This window comes from Bos indicus, chromosome 7, assembly GCF_029378745.1.
Source record: "Bos indicus isolate NIAB-ARS_2022 breed Sahiwal x Tharparkar chromosome 7, NIAB-ARS_B.indTharparkar_mat_pri_1.0, whole genome shotgun sequence".
NCBI lineage: Eukaryota > Metazoa > Chordata > Mammalia > Artiodactyla > Bovidae > Bos > Bos indicus.
The window spans coordinates 30198558-30225081 of record NC_091766.1 but is presented as its reverse complement, the minus strand read 5'-3'; the positions used below and the strand labels follow the sequence as shown (position 1 = coordinate 30225081).

The following is a 26524-nucleotide window of genomic DNA, read 5'->3' as shown; positions in this document are numbered from 1 at the left end:
TAAGGAACCTCCATGCTGCTCTCCATAGTGACTGTGCTAATTTGGAAAGTGTGCAATTTGGATAGGATATCAGTGGCATCTCACATGCCTTGTATCATAATGCATTTCCAGCACCACGGAACTGCTCAGAGGTGTCACAGCAGAACATTATCTCCCTTTCACTATTTCTGGTGACTGCTTTACTAAGGAATGGATAACAGCACAGCTCAGCTATATTAACTGATTGATAAATGTTATACCCTTATTTGGGCCTTCTGCATCTCTATTAAACATATATACACACACACACACACACATATATATATATATATAAAATACATTGAGCAGAGCAACTCTATATATACACAGAGTCCCTTCGCTGCTATATATATATATATATATATATAGCATTTTATCAGATCTTAAATGATAAGGAGATGCAGAAGGCCCAAATAACGTTATTATATATATATGTATGTATGTATATATAACATCACTGACTCAATGGACATGAGTTTGAGCAAACTCTGGGAGATAGTAAAGGACAGGGAAGCCTGGCATGCTGTAATTCATGGGGTCGCAAAGAGTTGGACATGCCTTAGTAACTGAACAACAACAAAAATGATCTACCATAGAAACTGGGCACACGAAAAATATTTCAGGCTTCCAATTTTAGTATCAAATTTAGAATTTCATTTAAATGAAATAGCCAGAATAGGCAAATCCGGAGAGACAGAAGTAGATTGGTGGCTGCCAAGCGCTGGGGGGAGATATAAAGGGGTGATGATTACTAATGCGTATGCTGCTGCTTTGGGGGAAGATGTTAGCTAGTAGTGATGACTGTGTGACCAGGTGAATGTACTAAAAACCACTGACGTGCATCAAAATTGTGAATCCTATGGTATGTGAATTCTATCAATAAAAACGTCAGGTTAGCTGTTCAGTCAAGCCAGACACAAGGGTAGTGAGAGGCCAAATTTTAAAAGTCTATACATAGATACCAGAGGAGAGTACTCTCTTTTATAGGCTGTAAGAACCAGGTCAGGAGGTCCATTCTGAGGTGGCTGAGGACAAGCAGTATGTACTGAGGTGATCTGAGGATTTAGGCTGGGAAGTAACTGGACAGGTATGTGGATGAGGAAGTCATCTGGTCAGACTCACTTGCTGTACTCTTAAGCTGTTCATGCAGTGCCTTTATACATCCTTAAATCCCGCCCAAACTCCCACCACTGCTGAAAGCAACAGGATCCCAGGTCTATCTAGAAATCACTGGGTTGGTTATACCTGTAAAGGAACTCTTCCAACTTACACAGACATGGCACCACCACACGTACCCGGAAGATGCGATTCACCTCCCCTGCAGTATGTGCTGGCCTTAGGCACGGAAACTAGGCTTTCTTCATGAAAAGGAATCACAAACATTTTAAAGGTAAATTTTGTTTCATATGAAAGTATCTGATGAAAGGTCTGCTATTACATATAGTACTGAGGAAACTTCTTATTCACTCACCTACTCCTTTTCCCATTCATTTATCTGTCTACTGTGGTCATACTCAAATCCCAGGCACTGATGACAATCTAGCAGAGCAATCAGTATAAACACATTAAATGTCACGGACAAATGAAATGTCTGTTGCTGAAGGACCACAAAAAGGTGTTAAAATTTCACTCTCCCAATCAATTTTAGAACATATAAAGGTATCTGCAATGTAAACATTTAAAAACCAAAAGTACAAAGTTAGTTACTTGACACAGGAAGTAGACAAGCACTAGCCCAATGTATTTAACAAAAAAGACTGCTCGGAAACTCAAAGATGTATACAATTATGATTTTTATTTGATAAAATACATAGCCAAAAGATTACAGAAGGCAAACCACACACCCATTTAGAACTGTCCCTTTTGTTTCTTTAAATCTAAGGCCCCCTCTAGTGTTTGAAAACATCACATGCAAGCACACAGGCAGCTGAAGGCACAGTCGCAATGTTTTACCCGAGACCTTCCCAAACAAAAAGAATACTTCTTTTCATGTGGCACAAAAATCAATGAGAGAAAATGTTTAGCCATAATTAATATTTCACATTCTTTCTATAATTCTCATATTCATTATTCTCTCATTCAGTAATTTCTGTATTTACTGCTGGGTTGTTTCTGGATTAACACTTGGTAATAAGGGAAAAAAAGAAAATATAAAGCATGGAGGGACTTTAATTTCCCAAACAAGAAATACACCTCCTTGAAAACAACAGAAAATAGCCTATTCTGCTTTTGTGGACGTTATCAGTAAATAGTATATACTTCCTAAAGTATATACTTAAATTTATTATATTTGGGAATAAGAAATTTTAAACTACATCTATTGTAAAGCTGACCTAATCTGTGAATTTGCTAATTAAACCTTTTCAGTACCTGGTAAAAGGAAGTGGAAAGTGTTGCTCTGAGGGCAAATGTTTGCTCTGAACAATTTTACATAAAGGAGTCCTTAAAAATTTATATTGACATGGCACTACATCGATACAATGACTTAGTCTCATGTACTTTTGTAAAAGATTGATTAAAACTAGGGAAAATCAAAAATAGGTTTCCACTCTACTTTCTTAGCTGAAGCGTTTGTGTGTCTGCTTTCTTGTTTTATTACAGAGGGTTTATGTTAACAACTAGTATTACTATTACTGGACAATGAAATCTCTTTTCAACAAAAGAAAACAATGCAATCTTGAGCAGGAGACTGACAGAGCAGACTTATTAAGCTATTACTTCATATTCTTAAAAGTTTGAAACTTTAATAGCTGTTGAAACAAGTTTAATCTGTACTAACTTTATTTTAAATAAATGACTAATCTGTCACTCAAGAGATGACATATGACTTCTCTGCAAATGTTTCAAGTTAAAAAAAAAGGTAATCTAAAATGAATTAAATAAAACTAGTTGGATTTTAAGCGGTATCAACTTTTAAGATATCTCTTCAAATGAACAGCATTTTTAAAGTGCAACATACACTCTTTTGGCTCAACATAAAAAATTATGTAACTGGAAATTAGTATAGTCATTTCTCTGAGAACAAATTTAGAGAAAAGCTGTTTTGAAAGTTAGCCATGAAATGATAAACACTGACGTCTTTAAAAAAATGAGTATATAAAATACAATTACACATAAACCAGGGTGGGAGAGGTAGCACACAGCAAATAAAACCAAATAAATACTATACAATAACGTACAAAATTCTGCTTATAAAAAATTGAAAATTGCATTTTAAAACAGCCATTTCCCTTCTTTTGAAGGCTTTACAATTAAAATTTAGACCCGGCGTCTCAGGCAAAGTTTTTCAAACTGTTACTAGTTACTGGCATTGTTTTTTGCCAAAACCTCTCTGATCTGTCGGTCGAGTTCACTTATTATTCGGTCCTCGTGATTATACACACCCGTCCTCATCAAAGTATCCCTTTCTTCTATTAGGCGAGTCAAATAATCATCCAAACCTTCTTCCAATGCACTGCCATGGGGCCCATCCATTTTTCCACTCGCAATCTCTCTGGAATCTGGGTACTGTTTTTGTTCTTGCTGCCTTAACCTGAGAAGTCAAGAACACAGGCCACTCGAGCAGGCAACACACGCCGTTCTGGTTTTCAGTTAATACCGCCACTTAACAACAGCGTGACTCAATGGTAAATACATTTTCAGTAATATTTTCAGGAAGCAAACAAAAACCTACTTGGCTAGCCAGAGTTAGCACACTTATAAAAGACAGTTTAAAAAACCAATACTTGCATAAAAGACATGAAAATTGTAGAAATTTTGGGAATATGCAGGAAAAAAATCATCTTAATCAGAGATAAGCAATCTAAGTAATTTTCTATATCTCTTCTCAATTAAAAAATGCATGCATTTTAAACAGTTTTCTAAAAAGCAATTGAATATATGTAATTCTGTACAATTATCAATATATTTTCACTATTATTAATACAAAGAATATTTTCCTGTATTATTGATATTTAGGTTGTTATTAAGCCCTTGTTATTGTTTCTTGAACATAATTTTCTTCTAACTTTATCCCACAAGCATTTACTCATACCAAAAGGTGCTAGGTTTGGGGGATACTGTGTCAAATCAAGAAGAAAAGTTTCTGTTATTATGGAGCTTATATGAATATTATTTGTAGAAAGTGATATTCTATAGATGTGAATGCTTGAATCTAGGGTGTGCACCTTTTAAGAGTTTGTATGGATAGCTTCAAGTTATGTTTATGATGATCTTATCTAAAAGATGAAGAAAGGGGAGCAGGTGCCAGCCTGGGATCTGGGTATTTCCAATGGAATATTATCAATCACATTACCTTGAAAATGGGGAGTATACCTGGCATTACTTAGTATGCTAAGTTAGTTTGGACATGGAGTAGGTTTTAATTTGATTTGGAATCTACAACTAAGATACAACTTTATACTTCTCTAAGTAACTAGCTACAAAGATATTTTTAATTTGCAACTACTCCTGACTTTTGTCTTTATAAAAAAGATAAAAAACAGTTGGATCTAAGTCCCTGCTTCTAGATAGCCTTCACAGTAAGCAAGCCAGTGAGAACCAGCTCTGAAATTACGATGGTGTGGGGGAGAGGAAGAGCCAGGGAGAGTGCTGCCGGACCCCAGAAAGGGTGCAGGGTCAGGGGCAGCGCAGTTTTGTTTGTTCATATGACTCTGAAACCTGAACTGACTCCTAAGATCCCTCACAAAAGAATGAGAAACTGAGGTGTACAGTCCAAACAGGACACCACATACCTCCATCTGTTCTAAGAAAGAAAATAAAAAATAGGGCCCTGTGCTTTGGGACTCAGGAGGAAATCAAGTGATTAATGGGACACTGGTAAAATGGAGCAATACATGGGGATGATTAATAATAAGACTTAATTTCGTATGACCTACACATATGACAGGCACATGGCTATCTTCATCTGAACCACCAAAACAGTGCTGGGCAAAGAGTAGCGGCTTAATATGCATTTGCTAAACTACTATATACAATAGCAAAACTTTGGAAGCAAGCGGCATTTTAAAATTAATTCGTAACATCTTCCAGATCTGTGACACAGTTGACACCAAGTAAGTATTTGCTGAATTAAGAGACTAACAGAGTGAACTGAGCCCTGTAGCATGTACTAAAGACCTTGACCTTTTTCTGACTGATATTTATACATTAATATTCTAAATGCATTTGTGTAATTCAGCTCCAAATCCACCGGATACAGTGACTGAGTTTCCCCAGTTTGTGTAGGGATATATCACGGGGTAGTCTGTCAAATGCATGTCCTATATCCTGAACTGTGTCTTCCCCACATTCACATGTTGAATGAATATGATGCAACCCCCAGTGCGATGGTGTCTGGTGATGGAGCCTTTGAAAGAGAATTAGGCTTAGATGAGCGCGTGAGCCAGGGGCTGTCATGATGCAATTTGTGCACTTCCTACAGGAGACATGGGAGAGCTTGTGAGGACAAGTGGTCAGGCAGCTGTCTAAAAGCCAGGAAGAGAGTCCTCACCAGAAACTGTGTTGGTGCTTTAATCTGGAATTTTTAGCCTCCTAAATTTCTGTTGTTTAAGCCAACCTATGAAATTTTGTTATGCCAGCCAAGCTAAGACAGTATGCTTCGCTGCAACAAAATACCAGTCTCCTGATAAACATTAAAAGTCTTCCCCTACATTCTCCTCCAAAAAGACACTAGTTTGTTTTAATATTGCTTCCTAACGATTACTTCTCTAACACGAAATGCTTAAAATAGTAACTAAGAGCACCATGACACTACAGAGAAGCCCAGTGTTGCAGAGCAGTTACAAACACAGCCTGCGGCATCAGATCTAAACTCCAGCCCCCTGACCTACTAGCTGTGTGACCTTGGAAGGGGTTCTTACACCTCTTTAAAACTCAGTTTCCTCATCTCCAAATGGGATTAATTATTTTCCTCAAAAAGTTGCTTTGCAGAGTTAAAAAAAAAACAAACAAACAGTGGAGATAGGCATATGAGATATTTAAAATAGCTGCTGATACACAGTAAGGGCAATAATTAAGAGCTAATCTATTATTTATATAAATAATATAACAATGTTTGAAATTTGTTATACTTTATATAATTAAATTCATCATCATTAATTATCTTGAAATAGTTGCAATAAATCTGAAATAGTCACACAGGAATAAAATTTAAAGTACTAATGCTATGGAAACAAAAAAGCTAAACAGAGCTACATTCGTGGCCAAAAAAAATGTGCGAGTAATGGTCTTTGGCAAAGATTTTCTATTATATAACTTAGCTACATTTTAGAAATGATGTCCCTTATTAGACGTGATGTTGTACTCTCCCTGGACCAATGAATAAATAAAAAGTTGTACTATTTGAACTTGAGTTTTTGTATGGAAAAGAAAGTAATTTTTTAGTCATTATACCTGTTCAGTTCATTTCTTATATCCAACAATTCTTGTCTCTCGGTTTTTACTGTATCTTTTTCCTCAGCGGCCAGGTAACGTAGTCTCATCTGTTCCAATTCTTCCTGCTGTTTTTTAAGACGAGCCATTTGACTTTCTTGCTCTCGCTTGAAAGAAACAAGCCAGATCTCTCATGTTAGGAATACATATACTTTTATGACTTTGATTTGTGATTATAACCCTCCTTGACTGTACTCATGATATAGCCATACACTGCAGATTCTGCAGACACATATTATCTAGAAATGTCCATGTTCTCTTTACAAACTTTTCCATGACAAACCCTTCCTGTTATAAGCCATAACCACTCATGTTCCAATCAGTGATTGAGGTTAGCTAAATATAAGATAACAGAAGTTAAGGGCAAGAGAGAGTCTGCTATCAATACAGTAAGTTGACACAAGAGCAATGGTAAGAGTAGCATCTAAGAAATGGTTAATTATCAAAATTATACAAGAAATTACAATTATAAAGGAATGATAAAGTATACAAATTATATAAAATACAAATTATACAGAGTTACCAAGAAAAATTCAATAACTGCCCCTGAACTAGTAATTAATTCCACTTCTATCTCAAGAAATAATATGCCTTTCCACTCTTCAGACTCACAAAAAATCTATGCACATAAAATTTCTTTTATATAAATGTGTAACATTCCACAGAATGGATATTCCATGATTTAGTAACAGACATTTTGGAATGCTACAGTAAGACATCCTGCCGTCTAACACAGTGATCTCATGAACCTTTCTAGACTGTTACTATGAACGGGTACTGCCTTTCTGCATTTTTGAAAAGAACATTTGATTTCTTCATTTTTTAAGGTGACAGTCAACGTCCCCTTTGTTTAATAAATTTAGTTGTGCTACTTACAAGCTTTACGTGTATGTTCACGAGATTGACTGACCAATTAATATTATTATAACATCCTTGTCAGATTTTAGAATGAAGATAATGGTGGTCTCATTGTTTTTAAGTGAGAATTATTCTCTCTTCCTAGTTTCTGAAACAGTTTGTGCAATGTAATAGGAACAGCACTGAATCTGTAGCTTGCTTTGGGTAGTATAGTCATTTTCACAGTATGTTTCTTCCAATCCAAGAACATGGTACTTCTTTCCATCTGTTTGTGTCATCTTTGATTTCTTTCATTCTTTTACACTGATGAAAAGTACTCATAATTTTCAGAGTATAGGTCTTTTGCCTCCTTGCTGCTGCTGCTGCTAAGTCACTTCAGTCGTGTCCGACTCTGTGCGACCCCAGAGACGACAGCCCACCAGGCTCCCCCCGTCCCTGGGATTCTCCAGGCAAGAACACTGGAGTGGGTTGCCATTTCCTTCTCCAATGCGTGAAAGTGAAGTCACTCAGAAGTAGGGTTATTTCTAGGCATTTTATTCTTTCTAATGCAGTGCTACACGGGACTGTTTCCTTGATTTCTTTTTCTTATCTTTCATTGTTAGTGTATAGGAATGCAACAGATTTATGTGTATTAATTTTGTAGCCTGCAACTTTACCAAATTCACTGATGAGTTCTAGTTGTTTGACTTTGACTATTTTAATTTAAAAAAGAACCTCAGTGGAAAGATGGCTATTTATAAACGAGGAAGTGGATCCTTTCCAGACAGAGAAACCGACTGTGTGTACACTTTGATCTCAGACTTCAGCCTCCAGAAATGTGAGAAACAAACTTCTGTCGTTTATAAGCCATCCAGTCTGTGCTGTTTTGTTACAGCAGCCCACACAGACTAGCGGTTACACAAAAGGTAACCAGTTCCATATACTGATCCTGTGTGTCACATGTTCTATGCTGCATTTTCTATCCTTTTTTCTCTTCCAGTTTGGATATTTTTATTGGTTTATCTTCAGCTCACATATCCTTGGTTCTGCTATTAATTCATCTACTGAACTTACAATTCCGTTGTAAAACTTTTCAGTTCCAGGATGTCTACATGATTGAAAAGGTTCCACTTCTCTAATACATTTCTCTATCATATCGCTTATTTTCTAGTAGTTATTTCTAACTTTCTGTCTGGTGATTCCAAAATCTGTAGATTTCTACTGAGCAAAAAACAAAAGACATTCTACATGCAAGTGGAGTAAACAAAAGATGCTCAAAGTCAATAATCAGGGAAATAAATAAGTAAACCACAGAGTGAGACCACTTCATGCCCACCAAACTGGAAAAAATGTATACATCTGATAACAGCCAAGTGTTCGACATGGTGTGAAGAATAACAATTACACACCCCTCTTGGGAACTGCAGGTTTGCACAACCTCTTCAGAAAGTAATTTGGCAACATTTAGTGAAGCAGAAATGAGCAAACTCTACTACCCAGAAGTTCTACTTTTAGACAGAAACAAATGCTCACATGTAAAAAATTTTTCAGTGTTGTCTTACTATATGTTTAAGTTGTGTGAACCATAAAAATAAAATTAGGCTACCACATCAAAAGAGTTAAATCGCAAAAACGATTTTGAATCACGCTAGGCAGTCACAGAATGATTCAGAGTATTTCCATGTATATAAAGTTTAAAGACATGCAAAAGTAAAGAGTATTATTTACCAATATTTTAGTGTCTTTATAATCTTATTAAAAAAAAATAGCAAAGGAATAATAAATACCAAAGTCAGCAAAGCAGTTACCTGTGAAGGGGATGCAGGTGAGAAAAGGCACACAGCACTGATAATGCTGCTTCTTAAACTAGAAGGTGGGGGTTGAGGAGCGTAAGAATCTTCTTTGATTCCCTTTGTGGAACATATAACATGTTTCATTTCAAAAGTAATTATTAAGAAAATAAAGGAAAAGAAATCCAGACAAAAAACACACTGGATTGTTGTATCTGGCTGAAGAAGTGATAAGGTTACTAGTGACTTTCATCTTGTATGTTATGCTGCAAAAAATTTGGACTTTTTTTCTTTTACAGTGAGCAGATATAATTGCAAAGAGTGGGGGAAAGGTCAATGATTTAATTTTAGGTTACTTTGTAAAACTGTAACATTATGAAGCTTGACACACTTTAATTCTAAACCATAAGGAAAGCCTTTACAGGCCCTGAATTTTTAATCCAGTGTGCAGCATCAGCAATAACCCCACATGCACAAAAGCTAGGGGTCCGAGGACAGCTCCTCTGCCGCCAGGTGCTCTGGGTTAAAGGCTCCTCAATCAAGTGAGTATAAGCTTTATTTTGCCTTGGCTGCCTATAAATCCAGAGAGGAGATGTAAACACACATACACTAGACTAAACAGCGGCTAAAACGCGGCCACTACTTACTCTCCCACTCACACATACCATGTAAGTCTGTGGGAAAAAACTTACAACTAAACTAAGGAACTCAAGTCAAGTTTTCTGAAAATAACCCAGAGCTGACAAGTCAGTAGGAGGGCCTGGATGGTTTCAAGACACAGTTTTTAACCAAGACTTGGACCTCCAACTGTTTTCTTAAACAAAGATTTACATCCCATCCTTGGCTAAATTACTTATAAATTAATCAAATTAATTACTCTGAGTGGATAAGCAGGAGGCTGGACAAGATAGTGCTGATGTCAGCCAATGAAGTCTGTGTTGTTTTAACTAAATATATCAGCTCAGTTTTAAACAGATCTACTGTGCACAAATATGGTAAGGGGCCCACGTCCTACCCAAATCTTAGTTCTGTTTCCTGTCCTGCGAACAAACATACCTAGTTTAAATGTATCAGACATGATGAAAATGTTAAATTGCCCAGAACAACAAATTCATATCTCTTAACGATGATTCATTTCTTTTTAAAAAGTAGTGGCTATTATTCTTCCTCCATAACTATATTCTAATGTGTCAAGAAATGTTTTTAAGTAAATATGGTACTTAGGACACAGTAAAGTAATAATCTTAACTTAGAATTGGGGGAAAAAAAAAAACCTAAATTACCCCTTAAGTGTCTGACAACTAGAACTCTTCAAAATCAGTGTTATACATCATACCACAGATAGCAAATCCAGAATGTGCGGGTATCATTTCCTTGTCTTCTAAGTTAGGACCCATTTCATGTTACACTTATTTATATTTTACAGCTGTTGCCTACCCAGTTACCCAAGAACAAAAAAGTTTACAACATGAAAAAACACAGGCTTTTATACTTATGAATCAGAAGAAAAGATTTTTTTCCTAAATAACTGGAAGATTATGATTTTTTAAATTCACCAATTGACTATACGAGGTCACCTTTGAGTAATGGAAATCTCTGTTTAAACATTCTTTTGGCAATAGGCACTGAGCATTAGGTCTTATTTCCAAGCTTTACCAGCTGGGTTTTGTCATTAACATTTATTAACAATCTAAGATACAGCTTTCGCCGTCTAATCCGCACTACACAAATGTTTTGTACTGCCCTCCAGAGGATTTTGCTGTGACAAATTACTGGCAGAGATTATAGCCCCGTGGCTATTCACCAGAGGCAATGTAAAATTAACATGGTACTAATCCAATTTAAACAAGAAGTTGCACAAACAATCCTCTGAACAAAAGCAGATAGAGGATTCCAATTTTATATTCAAACACAATGTGTTTTTAATAAAAAGTTTTAGGAAAAAAACTAAAGTAATTTTCACACATATAAATTGTGCCTATTTGATGAAGTAATCAATTTTAATCTTCCAAAAATGGTTAGTGGCAGAGCACAATTCACTATGGCAATCCCGAGGTCTATTACATTTGTAAAGTGCTGCATCTCTACAATGTGGCCTGTAGAACATCAGCAGTTCCCAGTGACCCTGAAATTAGTTTACAGTGTTGTTTCTAAAGCACAAAGTCTGTGGGATAAGGAATAGAAGTGGTCTGCAATGAAGCTTCATGAAGCAGACGTCTGGAGTTGAATCAGTAATTTAACACAGTTTTCTCCTTAATTCACTTATAGAAACTTAAAAAACGCATCTGAACTTTTGTGATGTCTTCTGTTATGAGGTACAAATAGCTAAAACTACGATGCTAAGGGTTTTTAAGCAAGAGGGTAGAAAAAGCATAGGAAAAAAGGGTAAACAGAAAACAAGAAATTAAAGGACAAACCCAGAAGATAGCAAAAGTATATGAGAATGTATATGTTAGAAGAAGGGGGTGCTTGGGTGGGAGCATTCTTAATTGAACCTTTTTTTAAGAGTCAGTTTCAGTTCATGTTTATATTCAAAACATTATTTTTTACATTTAAAAAACTACCTCAAACAATGTGAAAACAATATCATCCATCAATATACACATATGAATATAACTTAAAAATCAATTTACTTACTGTTCTTGCACGGGTATTTCTTAGTAAGAAACGTGACAATTATAATTATGCTCTGATAATTAATTCCTAATTTCTCCAGAAGAAACAGCCTAATCAACAGCTAACAGGTTTCCGTCTCTTCATTACTGATTTTGGTAATGCCTTGTAAGTATTTACCACTGCATTAGTCTCTTATCCTTCATAGTTGCATAAACTTCAGGGGTAGGCATTGTCTTCCACTTCTTTCCTACCTGCTCTTTATCTGCTATTTTTTATTCTTACCAATTTCTAACTATTTTTAAAATGATGAGCTCTAGTAGTTTTCTGGTAGCACCCTTAGGATTTTCTGTGTGTCATATCATGTCAACTGCACAGTGACAGTCTCACTTCTTTTCCAATTTGGATTTCTTTTTCTAATACTGATATTAGAAACATTGGTATTGAACCATTTCTCCTTTAGCTTTGAATGACAAAATGAGAACCCCACGGTCCTCTTGTCTAATACTTATTTTCTGTTAGTTTCGCTAACTTCATTTGCATTTCTTACAACCCTGCCATATTCTTGTTAAGTACCAGCCCTCCCAGCTGAACTTTCCTGTGGAAGAGAACTGCTATCCCTTCCAGAACTGAGCATCCTCCACTGTTCAAGGCACACAGTAGGCTCCTGATAAGTACGTGCTCATGAAAGAATGAACACATAAAGCAACTCTAGATGTTTCTCCAGACTTCACGCACTCTCACCTCTTTGCACCTGCTGCCTGACACTACTGCATATCTGCACAATTAGCCCTTATGTAGGTTTTTCTCCCTTCTGTCAGTTTCTACAGAATATCTACCTTACAACTACCATCCAAAGTACTATTCTTACTCAAACTATATTGAACCCCACTTCCCTACAGCTATTATATATAGCAACATCTTATTTTCTAGACTTAAAAATTTTCAAATTTTTGTTGCTGCCATTATCTTTCAGCTAGTCAGTCACAAATCTTTCTAATCTTTGAATATTTGTTCTGTTCATCAATATACGAAGCTACCATCTCACTAGGTCCCCACCCACTGAAACCAAGAACACTACATTACTGTGTAGTGACACAGCAGCATTATGGCTCATGTTCTTTTAACAAGTTACAATTTATTGAGCATATACAAAGTATCAAACGCTAATAATGCTTTACAGACCACTCAGTAATTCTCAGACAACCCTGAGGAAAGATTTTTCGGTGTACAAATGAGGAGACTAATCAGAGAAATCAAATTCCCCAATTTGCAGAGTTATTAACAGCCAAGATTCAATTTGGCTCTCTTGACACCAAGGCCATGTTCTAAACTACTATGTACGCTGCCTCTGATAGAAGTTGTGTTCTGTTGTTTTTAATAGCCTCTCTCATCACATTATTTCCTTACTCCCAGTTCCATGGGGATTCTTCCCTGTGGAACTAAAGGGAACTTCAATGTCTTGGCACCATGCCTTTATATTAGCTTCTTCTCTTTCAAAGTCACTTTAATTTCTTATTTCCAGAGCTGGTCTATCTAACAGTCAACGATGGCATTTTCCTTGCTTATCATAGGCCAAATCATTACTTCTTCTGCTTCAGTACTCAGGCAGAGATCCCTAATGTCTTCCACAGCTCACTCTGAAATACTTTCATTATGTGGATTCTATGGAATTAAGCCATAACACTCACTGGAAAGGGGAAAGAGCGTGAGTGTATGCTCAGTTATATGATTCTACCCTCACTCTTACCACTTAGTATCTGTGTGATCACTTAACTTCTCAGATGCAACTTACCTTCTCTTTCTTTCATCTATAAAATGGAAATAGTACCTGCTATACAGGGGAGGTCTTCTTGTTTAGTCACTAAGTAGTGTCGGACTCTTGTGCCCCAATGGACTGCAGACTGCCAGGCTCCTCTTACTCGAGGGATTTCCCACTGGAGTGGGTTGCCATTTCCTTCTCCCGGTGATCTTCCTGACCCAGGGACTGAACCCACATCTCCTGCATTGGCAGGCAGGATTCTTTACCACTGAGCCACTAAGGAAGGCCATATAGGATCTTGTTTCGGATGAAATGAAAAGATATGAAGGGCTTAGCACAGTACCTGAGACTTACCAGCTTTCCTTCCTCCTCCTTAAACATAAGCATTCTCAGTTCTATCTACCACATCTTCAGTTATCATCTCGGCAAAGGATTCCTTCATCTGTCCTTAATCTCAAACATCCTCCAGGTATCAGTCCATATTTCTGATTACTGAATTTCTTTCCGTAAAAATTAAAATGTTCAAATTTGCATGTCCTATCTTCTTCCCATGCCTCAATCAGCTTCTTGTCTTAATAACCATAATTCCACTATTGAAAAACTTTCTGGACACTAAGGCTTGAACACCTGACATCATCTTTGACTTTCCACTCTGCATCCGATTAGGTATAGTGTCCTGTACAGAATCTACCAAAATCACATCTTTTAAAATAACCTCTTTGTCACGTTCTCACTGCTACCACTTAAGTTCTAGTCCTTATTTCCTGAAATGACCTTTAAAATGGGACCTCCTCTGTTCTCCATGAAGTCTATGCTTTCTGACTTTTTGCCTCTTTACTATAATCATTCTATTCATTGTATTTACAACACTTCTCCCCCCGCCCAACAACTTCTCTAAACCACAAGCAATTCTCCAGAGGTCTATCTCAAATACCTTATCTTCTATGACGCCTTTTCTAAGTTCTATTAAATAAACGCACTTCCCCTCTTGAGCACTCTGTGCGGTTCTTTCCAGAGCTCTTACTATTAGGCAGTAAATGTCATGGTTTTCTTCCCTATTACTAAATGGCAAGCTCCCTGAGAGACAAAGACCTATGTTTAACTTGTATCTATAAATCTAGGGCAGTGCCTTGAACACAGGAGGCCCTGATACTATATATGATTATCCTTAGTCCTGTGAGCATTTATAAAACATATTCACTGTGTGTAATATTATTTTATGCTTACAATCTCAATTCATCTACAAGCTATGTTAAGGCAAACTGTGCTGTTCTCAGGCAGTCTAGTAAATACTCTTCTATGACACTGGTATGCATTTAGAACAATACCATAAAGATCTTTAATAACATTTGATGGTTTGAGAGACACGTTAAAGAAAACAAAAAAACAAATCTAAGAGACCCTATGTACCAAATTTCATTCAGAATTTAAATGGACACATTTAACAGAAGCAAAGCTTAGAATAAACTAACTACTAATATAAAAATGAAAATCTTGTTCATATTTTATTTGATCTCAATAATTTGAAGAAATTAAACCCAAAGTTAAAATTAATTTTTCATAAAACTAACAGCATTTGTCACCCAGTACCAGGAAGGGGAAAAAAAGTAACAAAGAATTCAGGAAAGTACTATCACTTTTAAATTCTTACAAAATTAGGCAGAACTACCCTGTGATTCCTTTTCTTGATGAAGAAATTACTATGTCTTCCTAGGAGGTAACATTTAAAAATATGTTCTTAAAGTTCTCCCTCCAAAAGGCACTCCCAATAGAAAGAAATTAATACTAGGGAAAAAAGGATGGTAGTTCCATAAGTAGAAGAAATTATTCCCAGTTTTCTGTGGGCTAGAGGATAGTGGCAATTAAGGAGAAAAAAAAAAAAAACCTAGAAGTTTCAGTTTTTAATTAAGGAAAGGAAGATCTTATATATAATACATTAAAAAAAAAAAAAAAGGCCCTAATCTCAAATATAGAACTGGAGACTCAAATATGAACCTAACAGATATTGCCACATATGCAAACTTGTAAAGAATCAAGGGAAAGTGACATAAAAAGAATAATTCATCATCAGCTATAAACTACATACCTGTTTAAGTCTGGCAAGTTCTTTCAAAGCTCGTCCCCACTGCTGCTTGTAATGCAGTTTAGACTTGGTTGCAGATTCCAACTTTCTTTCAAGTTCAACCTAACAGTGATTAAAATCATATCAAGTGAAACACTATACCACTGTGTACAATCACTGAAAGATAATATATACAAGAAGTCTGGCCTAAGAAAAGAGTTTATATAGCGTAACATACGACATCATCTAAAACTGTTATATAATTTACTATAAATATTATGGCACGTGAACATTTTCTTGTTTAAAATATAGTCGTATTTTTACTGCCTAACAGCCTATACTAAAAGGAACCGAATCAGTCTTAACCTCCAGACAGTTACTATAAATGTATTTAAAACATATAACAAAGATCATAGAGTAAAAAAACACATTTTTTTTTTTTGGTTGTTTTTTACAAAAAGCAGTTGTTAGCATTCCAATTTAGCTGACACTCTCGACCTTGAAACCAGATTACTCCTTTTGGAGACCTATCATTATGTGGAATTTTGTCTTACAGTGAAGAGAGCTTGTAGAGATACTTTTATAACTCATTTTGGCAAAAATCACAGAATTCTGAGAACAGTGAACTGTTTTATCAGAAAGCAGTTTAGTAAGAGTACAAAGTCAAAAATATTTTAAGAATGTTAAACCCAAGTAAGAAAAACAATGCTCCTAAAAACACTCATCTAACTTTTATTTTCTATTTTTCCTCAAACACATGAAGAGAAACACGAAAGAGATTCAATTTTTAAAATACAGTTATTTATACTTGCAGCAGGCAATCTGTTGTGCATGAACTGAAGCCAACTTGGCTAGGTCTTGGAATGTACTCTCTCAAAGTTTCAAACCAAGTACCAAACAAATTCATGCAGCCAACAGACAGTTTTACTGTTGAAGTGATAAGGTGATAATATGGCTGAATTACAGTAACATACTGTTCATCTAAACTGGTGCAGTTTTTGAATATCAATTCTAGTGTTTCCCATACACACAACTCCTAATATTTTGCAGAAAAATAAAATCGAAGACACTATCCAAATATTCAAACTTCAGAAAACTCAGGGGGAAATAAAATGAAAGGAAAAGTAGATTGCCAAAACCCCTTCACAAAAGACCAGAACGTTCTCTGCAGTAATATATAACTACACGGAGTCAAGGTTTTTGCTGCTTTACAAATCCCTAGAGCTTGGATTTAAATGTGTTGACATTTCACAACTAGACTCATATGTCTTAAGCTGAATAATATTCTGAGATTATCAAATATGATCTCTTCCACTTATGCCCCAAAGATTTATTCCTATTACTTAACTGGACATAAAACAACTGTCCAGTATAATTATGTAACAATTGGTAACTTAACAACTGGACATATGTCAGAGGAAAAGCAAAAATCTGTTTATAACTGTGAGATACAAGAATAGTATTCAATTATAAAAGTGATCATGTCCCTAGGTCTTGGAGAAGGTATAGTGTCCTGGACAAGCCCCAGGATGAGGGTTAGGACAACTACAAAGATCGTTTGAACCCACTAAACTGACTCTATCAGAAAAAGCTGGGTAGGTTACATCCGTTTTGCCATGATTATCAAAATAATTCACATTTGCATTGTTATTCACACTAACTTAAAACACATAATCAAAACATATAGCTAACACTTAGACGTAAACATCATTTTCCTAATTCATCCCAAACTATCTAATCAGTGATTTCTAGCTTTTTTTAATGATACAAATGCCTCTGTGATTCTAATGTAATACACACACCCAATTCCCAGAAAAATGTACACAACCAAAGTTTTGACACAATTTCAGGACATTCAAAGACCTTGAGCCCTTTTTGTGGGTAAACGAAGATCATGGCATCCGGTCCCACCACTTCATGGGAAATAGATGGGGAAACAGTGGAAACAGTGTCAGACTTTATTTTTCTGGGCTCCAAAATCACTGCAGATGGTGACTGCAGCCATGAAATTAAAAGACGCTTACTCCTTGGAAGGAAAGTTATGACCAACCTAGATAGCATATTCAAAAGCAGAGACATTACTTTGCCAACAAAGGTTCGTCTAGTCAAGGCTATGGTTTTTCCTGTGGTCATGTATGGATGTGAGAGCTGGACTGTGAGGAAAGCTGAACACCGAAGAATTGATGCTTTTGAACCGTGGTGTTGGAGAAAACTCTTGAGAGTCCCTTGGACTGCAAGGAGATCCAACCAGTCCATTCTGAAGGAGATCAGCCCTGGGATTTCTTTGGAAGGAATGATGCTAAAGCTGAAACTCCAGTAGTTTGGCCACCTCATGCGAAGAGTTGACTCATTGGAAAAGACTCTGATGCTGGGAGGGATTGGGGGCAGGAGGAGAAGGGGACGATAGAGGATGAGATGGCTGGATGGCATCACTGACTTGATGGACGTGAGTCTCAGTGAATTCCGGGAGTTGGTGATGGACAGGGAGGCCTGGTGTGCTGTGATTCATGAGGTCGCAAAGAGTCGGACACGACTGAGCGACTGATCTGATCTGAAGAGACCTGACGTCATCTTCCTGCGCTGCGTGGACACCTGCCGGTGGAGGAAGGAACGGCTCTGCCGCCCTTCGCTTCTTTTGTTGGGCTGCTCTTTCGGAGTAATGGCGCCGTCGCTATGGAAGGGGTTGGTGGGCATCGGCCTCTTTGCCCTAACCCACGCAGCCTTTTCCGCTGCGCAGCATCGTTCTTATATGCGATTAACAGAAAAGGAAGATGAATCACTGCCAATAGATACAGTTCTTCAGACACTTCTGGCCTTTGCAGTTACCTGTTATGGTATAGTTCATATTGCAGGGGAGTTTAAAGACATGGATGCCACTTCAGAACTAAAAAATAAGACATTTGACACACTAAGGAATCACCCATCATTTTATGTATTTAATCATCGTGGTCGAGTACTGTTCCGGCCTTCGGATACAACAAATTCTTCAAACCAAGATGTATTGTCCTCTAACACATCACTGAAGTTACGAAAACTTGAATCACTGCATCGTTAAGATTTTTACAAATTATAATAACAGGACAGGACACAAAGCTGGAATATTGGGAGTCTGGGATACAAAACACTCCCCCATCAGTATTTATATTGATCGCTCAGACCTAAATAAAAAGGGGTCTATGACCCTTATTTGTACACTGTTAATCAAGTCATTAATGCAATATAAGTTATCTGTGAAATGAGTCTTTGATCTTTCATAGAATTCTTTTTTCATTTAAAACAAATTCACAATTTTGTAAAAGTCACTGTTTTGAGCACACTTCTTTGAAAAATGTTGATGGTTTTGTAATTATTTATTTTCTTAGATTTCTTTTGCACTACAGTTTTTAGGATCCTTTTGGAAATAGTGTGACTAATGCATTTTGCAGCATGAATGGTACCAAATGGTCTTAAGTTCTATAACAACAAATGGATTTCTCTAGAGAGACCAGAATGGTGACTTATCAGTTTGTCTTATGCCCCCTAAAAAGTGGCTCTGCTTCAGCAGATACTTGCCAGTTTTTAATTTATCCATGACTTCTCACCCTACCCCACTCCCATATACCTCCTAACATCAGCTGTCTTATTTCATCACTTCTATGGGGTTCAGTGTGCAGTGAGCAATTTTTGTGTCAGAAATCCCTTGTCATAACAAATAGATTTAACAAACTCAAAACTTATATAAAGCTACCTGTGTTCTCTTCTCTGTAAAAAGATGTCCCTGATTGATTATGTAGTGTAAGAATAGTTGAAGATAGACCAGAAAGACCATCTGTGAGTTAATTATCCTGCCTATGTAGAAGAACAGCAATCACTGAAGAAAACTGATTAGTTGTTACTAGCCAGTTTAACTTATTCAAAGCCTCTGTTATTTTATTGCATACTAAACTAGTGAATTAGTTGGAGAAGGCAATAGCACCCCATTCCAGTACTCTTGCCTGGAAAATCCCATGGACGGAGGAGCCTAGTAGGCTGTAGTCCATGGGGTCGCTAAGAGTCAGACATGACGGAGCGACTTCACTCACTTTTCACTATGAGACTTGAGGAAACCTTTTTTTGCACTTAAATTATAAGCCAAGTTACAGACTGAAAATAAAATTCGGCTCGGAACCTAGCATCAATTCAGGGCCTAGTGAAGACCAAGCAGACTTTCACTGATTTTAATGTCCCTATTTCTATCCTTGATATATCCCCAACTCCTAATTCTCTATTGTTGGCATGGCATTGTCTTTGGTTCTAATCTTCTATTCTCCAGTTCCCATCTGTCATAAGAAACTACAGATTTCTCCCTTGAAATATTTTCCAGTTTTATTCTTTTGTATTCTTACTACCATTTCCTAAGTTCAGGCTCATCTCATCTTCTCTTGTCTCCTCAGCCTTTAATGTATTCTATCTACAAATCCTGCAAGCCACTATTACATCAATTTACTCTCTACTAAAGAATCTACAATAACTACTAAATACTTGTCTACTGGCAAGTATTGAACCTAAACTCCTCTGCCTAGGTGTTAAACACCAAAACACAATTTCCATCCTACTTGTTCAACATTCTTGGTGTTCAAAATGAAATACCAACCACCAGTTTTGTCCCCCTCCATCTCCTAGTCCAAGTTACTTCCTGAACCTATCATTTTTTTTTGCTTCATTGCTTACTTAAAACTTAAGGTCCAGCTCAAATTCTACCTCTACATGGAGATGCCTTAAAACTACTATATTCTGAACATCAAATGATTTCTTTTTTCTGAGTTGCAAAGAGTTTCTATCACAGTCCCTGGTATTTAATTATATACAATCATTTAAGCCTCTCTGGGTTATCTCCCCAATTAGGTTACAAACTCTTTAAAAGTGAGGTCCCTTTCAAAAGGATAACATACTTTTCCTCTTTTCTTTTCTCTCATTTTTCCCTCTGTCTTAAGTCAGGGGTGGGCACACAATAAGAACTCACCAAATGTTCTTAAATACACCAATTTTAGTTTCTGTAGAACTTCTGTCTTCTTTGTGCCCTACTAAATTATAATGCTTTCCCTATCATATTTTTTAAAAGTCCAATTTTTAAGCCATATAAAATCATTTCCTAGCTTAAAGCAAATCAAACTATTTGTGACCTCTTATAAAGGGAATCAAGAAGTGAATTTAGTAAAACTGTTAATGTTAACTTAAAATCTTAATGTTAACTTAGTTGTAGACCATTTCAGTGAAAAATGGGAATATTTGTGTTACACTGAAGAGATGAGTAAACAGAAAAGAAAAAGCTCTCAATCAGACATAACTAGAAGTTGTAGACTAAATCAGGGACTTCTTCACTTAAGTCTTCCTTTTTTGTGCTTTTATGTCTTTACTACTTAAGAAATAAGATTCTGCCCTCTTCTGGCTCCAAAAACACTTACAAAGAATTTTCAAAAGAGCTGAGAAGTCTTATTTACTAGGTATTTAAAAACAGTGGATGAACTCATTAGGTCTGATATAAAGGCACTTCAATTACACTTTTTTTTTCCCTCAACAAGTTCATGGTACTATTTATACTTGTAATATGTTTGGTGATTTTTATTCTATTGGTAGAAATGCAGTTGGAAGAAGGAATTTTAAAAATCACTTTTTACCATTTATTTCTGTGGTGGATATTATCTAATTTATATTCAGAAAAGATGAGTAAGATAATATTTCTGTTCCAATTTTGAGATATTTGGTCCTGAATTTCCCCAAGGTAAAAATGGAAATACTTTTGACACCTACTTAATAGAGCTTGGGAGAATTTATGAGATATTGTCTGAATGCTTCAAAGAACTCTGTTAGGCCACAGAATTCATAATACAAAAACAGAAGTACTTTAAATACTTGGATTAATCAAAAAGGGTGGGAAATGTCCAGCTTGATTCAAATTCAAGGTCACTGGTAAAGAAATGAGGAGAAGGCTGAGAGTGAGGAGATTATCTAGATATGTAAGAAGCAGAACTTTGCAATTAAATACATATGAGGTAAGAAGAGGAACCAAAAATAGCATGGCATTTGACAAGCTCCAGAAACATTTAGTGAATTCAGAAATGCTAGAAGAAATCAGTTAAGACCCTTTTTCAACTCAGTTTTTTAAACCACATTCTTATTCTTCTCTTCAAATTTTCTATATACACCCTTTTTGCCTCTTGAATAGTTCTATCAAGGACTAAATTTTATTTCTATGGTCCAACCATCCTCTCCTTTTTTAAAGCTTCAGTTTCTCCTTGCTGTTATAGCTTTCCTGACAGGTTTGTGAATTCTTTTAGTCCAAGAGTTACTCAGTTCTGCTGTTTTCAACCAATGACTCCAGTATAGGCTATAACTGAAAAAAAAGCGATGAAATTCAAGTGACAGTGTCATGTGCATCAAATTCTTTGATGTGATATATTATTTGATATCAGAATACTACAGTTAAATGTTATTATACTGAATATGCAAATATCATTTACTGATCTTATAATTATTTATAATGATCATTAGGGTTAGTTAAGATTCCATAAACTAACACAGGTACCTTTTCCAAAGTGAGAAGATTTATTTCAGACTGTAGTCGAATTTCTGGTTTGCTGCTTTGCTGATCTTTGAACTGATGGAACTCTTTTTCTAAAGTCTTATACTTATTTTCAGCATCATTGAGCTGTATTTAAAAAAAGATTATAGCTGTTTTAAAACAGAGGTATGCAAAGTATAGTATTACAGAATTCGACAGTGTCATTTTTTCTTTAAGGCATGTTCATATTTAGAAAATTTAGAAAATACATAAAGAGGAAAATTAATTGCTCTAGTAATCTTAATTCAGTAAGTCAACTGATTAACAATATACAAAAACTTTTTAGGAGTATGAAATTTCTTATAAAACCAGTATCTTGAGAACATTGTTGTTAAATTTTAGGTGACAAATAGAAAAGTAATATTATAAAAATACTAGAAATAATTTTTTAAAATGTGTCATGAATGATTGAACATTATAGGTATACCTGATTATTGATGAAACTAAGTTTAATTTTAATGCAGTGTTTATTGTTCTTATAATTTGATATCTATGAATTTCATAATTCCAATATGATTACAACTTAAAGACTTGGCTCAGTCCCTTCATATTTATAGGTAACAAAACTGAGGGTCAGAGAACTGGATTACTGAGGCAGTGCCATAGATCTAGTAAGTGGCAGACATACAAACAGAACTCAGATATTTTCATCTCCTAGAATGATCCTCTAATGAAAGCAGGCAATAATTCCTTAAAAAAAAAAAAAAAAAAAGACTGTCTTGACTAAATACTGTAATTTCCCTTAAAACAGTTTCAAAACTATCAAGAAAAAAAGATAAAAGTGTTCTTTCAAAATCTGGGATTTTTTTTTTTTTTTTAAATCAAATGGAAGCAAGCACAGGGATTCCCTGGTGGCTCAGATGGTACAGAATCCATCTGCAATGCAGGAGACCCGAGTTTGATCTCTGGGTCAGGAAGATCCCCTGGAGAAGGAAATGGCAACCCACTCCAATACTCTTGTCTGGGAAATCCGACGGACAGAGGAACCTGGCGGGCTACAGTCGCTGGGGTCACAGAGAGTCGGACACGACTGAGTGACTAAACACTTTCCCTTCACTTTCAAGTACTATAAAGAAGCTTTCCAAAAACATACCAATATGACTAGTCATCATTGGATAAACCAATTATTTATTTCTCTAAAACTAAGACTTAACTAAATGTGAAATACTGAGAAAATTGGTAGCAAAAATGGGACTTAAATTACCAATAATAAATTCTTATTTTATGCAAGTAATTATCAATAATTCTAATCAGGATTTATCTAGCATCTTAAGGTAATAAGTATTCCATACGTGAAAGTTTTCCATATAACTGAAGTTACCTCTTTGAACATGCAAACTTTTAAATTTGAACAGAAACTTCTCTAAAGAATCTGTCACATTTTTGTTTAAAACAAAAGCTAATAAACTTAGTGTTTGGCATTTTTTGACAGGCACATTATCAATCTACTATGAGGCATACAGGGGTCTTTTTCCTTTGCTAAGTGGATCATAATTTACATTGGCTTTTTTCAGTTCTAATAAATGCTTTTACATATTTGAATGTATATACTTCATCACTGTGCACTGATAGTGTATCTGTCCCTTCTACCTGTCTTGTTAGAACTGTGTGTACAGCACATGTAACCTGGTTCAGAGTAAGAGCCTACAAGTTTTCTAATATATAAGAGGGGAAATGTTTACAGTCGTGGACTTAGTATTTGGGCATCCCCAAAACTTCTGCTTTCTACCACAGTTCTTCCCGCAGGTTTTAGCTTATATTTTAGGAGTGCTCTGGAGAATTTTTCCAAAATACTAATTCTTCCCACAAAGATGTAAGCTAATTATACCTCAGGTAGGGTAGGGACAGGGTAGCAATGCCCATGTTTTGTTTTGGTTTTTTTCAAGAGCTCCCCTAGGGATTCTAACACATCTTAGAAGCATTTTTTTTTTCTAGATGGCTCAATCTTCCTGATAAATTGTAAGCAATCCTGGAGAATCCCATCACAATTGCCCACTTTTACAACTTTATCTTTCATAAATCTACATGAGACTGCCATAATAACAATCGAATTTATCTTTATAACCACCTAAATAATATGGTCTTACTTGACCCTGAACTGCTATGGAAACTATTCTTCATGCCAGAATTTACTAAAGACTTCAGAGGCATTCATCATACATATCTAATCTACACTGAAATTTTTCAAGATAGATAAGCTTCATTTTTAACAGCTTGAGCCTTTTTTTTTTTCCCCCAGCAAATATTTTTTAAGCCCATATTATGTGCTGAAGACTGGCCGCGCTCCAGGCATACGGATAGAAACCAAAATAGTTTTATTGAACTAACAATCTGACACTGATCAAATTATCATGCTAATGAAAATAAAAACAAACTGTTATAACATATCATAAAGAAACTGAGTAAGAGAAGAATACACCAGGAAAACATATAACAAAAACTTGACCTAGACTTGGACAGCAGGGGTCAGGGAAGATTTCTCTGGGAAAGTGATGCCTCAGCTGGAAACAGAGATTAGTATAGTTCACTGGGCCAAGAAAAGGCAGCATACACAAGATTCTAAAGGGTGAAGCATGCGTGGTGTGCCTGAGGACCTGAAGAGGACCCTACAGCAAAAGCAAGAGACGAGGTGAGACAGGGAGGCTGGGTGCAAACTATGCAAAGGTTGGTAGGGCAAGGTAGTAATTCTGATCTTTATTCTATGAGCATTAAGACAACCTCAAATGGTTTTAGAAGAGAGTGTCATGATTCCCAAACTTCAAAAATATCACTTAGGCTGCAACAGAAGAACAGGTTACAGAGGTCGCTCACTGAAGTAAAGAACACTTACAGCAAGGTCAAGTATGGATAGGAGGCCCGTGTTGAGTTTTAAGTGCCTAAAACACCCAAGTAGAGCTGTCTAAAAGGCGATGAGATAAGTGGGTCCAGGGTGCAAAGGAAAGGTCTGGGATACAAATGTGCAAGTCCCAGAGATATAGACTGTCTCAAACTACAGGCATGAATAAGGTTGCTTAGCACCATATAAGTCTAGAGCTGGGAGGTAGTCCAACATTTAATGGCTAGATGAAGGAAAATAAGCCTGCAGAGAGCCTGAGGCATGGCCAGAAAGTAGAGAAAAACAAGGAGAGTGGCGCTCAGAGAAGAGAATATACAAAAACAAGGACAACAGTGTTGATGCTGGTGATAAGTGTGATTTAGATGAGAAATGAAAAACGCCCAGGGAACTTAACTGCTGAGCCACTGGTGGTTTCTGACAACTGCCTGGGGCAATGGGGATGGAAAGCTGAGAAGTGGTGAGAGGTGAAAAATGGGAAGGAGCACAGACAATTCTCTCATGAAATTTGGTTCAGTCATATACGAAGAGGATGTTTGCTAAGAGATTTATCTGAAAAAAATTCTAATTTGAGATTTAACATAAATATAACACAGACTCATGCAAATAATTATAAGAAATTATTCCAATATAGTCCTTAGCTTTGACTCAGGAAAAGAAGATTCAATTTACATTTGAATCTCAGTGCAATAAATATGATTAATAGTCCAAATTACTGAGAGTTTTTATAACTCTTTAGTGAACCATTTCTATTATTTCTAGAATGCAAATAAATTCTCAGTTTAAAGAGGTAACACATATTTTAACCCTACTTGCTGCTGAAGTCGGTGTTTATCCTCTTCTAGTTGCTTCATCTTCAACCTTTCCAGTTCTACTTGGTGCACACAATCTTCCTTGGCCCTCCGGATAGAATCCTGGAGTTCTTGCAGGTTCCGTTCACGCTCTGATTTCAGTTCTCTTCTTTCTCGTTGAAGCTTAAAAAGGTACATCTTTTAGAGAGTGATTCACTACTAGTTGCATTATATTGCTCAATATTATCCTTATATATACGGTCAAGTGTTCAGAATACTTTACAAACTGATTTTCATATTTTCAGGTATTAGAGAGTTGATGTTTAGGTATATTAAAATTAAAATTTTCAATCATTTACTACTAAAATACAAGGTATATCCCCAAATCCATATATGATGCATAAATTCAACTGAAAAGGGCTTAACTGTTTAAGATCCTGATCTAAATAACCTATTTTATTATACAAGCAAATATGCCCAAGTTTCTTTTCTTCTTTAGAAACTTATTTTTTTACCTAATCATATAGAAGATAACAGAGCCTTAGTATTAGAAACAAATACATATTATATTATATTTAGGTTTAACTATGTAAATCAATTTAGAAATCCCAGAAAATGTGTAAAGATAAGGTTAGAGTTAATTACTGAGAAAATGTTAAGAAATATTTGGGTAAGGAATGGGCACATAAATTTTATGTGGAAGAAATTCTAATAATTTGAAGTGACCTTTATAGTAATGCAAAAAAGTATATCAGGTAAAATTCAATAAAACCTAACAAAAATACTAACGGCACAGTATTGGGTTG

General features: G+C 35.9%; 2 protein-coding genes across 5 annotated transcripts in view; one reads left to right on the top strand and one right to left on the bottom strand.

The window, feature by feature from the left end:
* Positions 1–1794: 1794 nt before the first annotated feature.
* CEP120 (centrosomal protein 120) overlaps positions 1795–26524 on the bottom strand; it is an 83467-nt gene continuing 58737 nt past the window's right edge. For 3 of the 4 annotated variants that reach the window (XM_070793250.1, XM_070793251.1, XM_070793253.1), the window contains 5 exons: positions 25740–25916; positions 22059–22181; positions 15539–15637; positions 6412–6557; positions 1795–3550 (listed from right to left, as the gene is read on the bottom strand). In XM_070793250.1, coding sequence (XP_070649351.1) covers positions 3316–3550; positions 6412–6557; positions 15539–15637; positions 22059–22181; positions 25740–25916 — 780 coding nt within the window. In that variant the 3' untranslated portion in view covers positions 1795–3315. The remainder of the gene's footprint in view (positions 3551–6411; positions 6558–15538; positions 15638–22058; positions 22182–25739; positions 25917–26524) is intronic. The other variant, XM_070793252.1, reaches the window with a different exon arrangement.
* LOC109561854 (ER membrane protein complex subunit 5) lies at positions 18126–18794 on the top strand. The gene has a single exon (XM_070793254.1). The coding sequence runs from the start codon at positions 18174–18176 to the stop codon at positions 18567–18569; it is 396 nt and encodes a 131-aa protein (XP_070649355.1). The 5' UTR covers positions 18126–18173; the 3' UTR covers positions 18570–18794.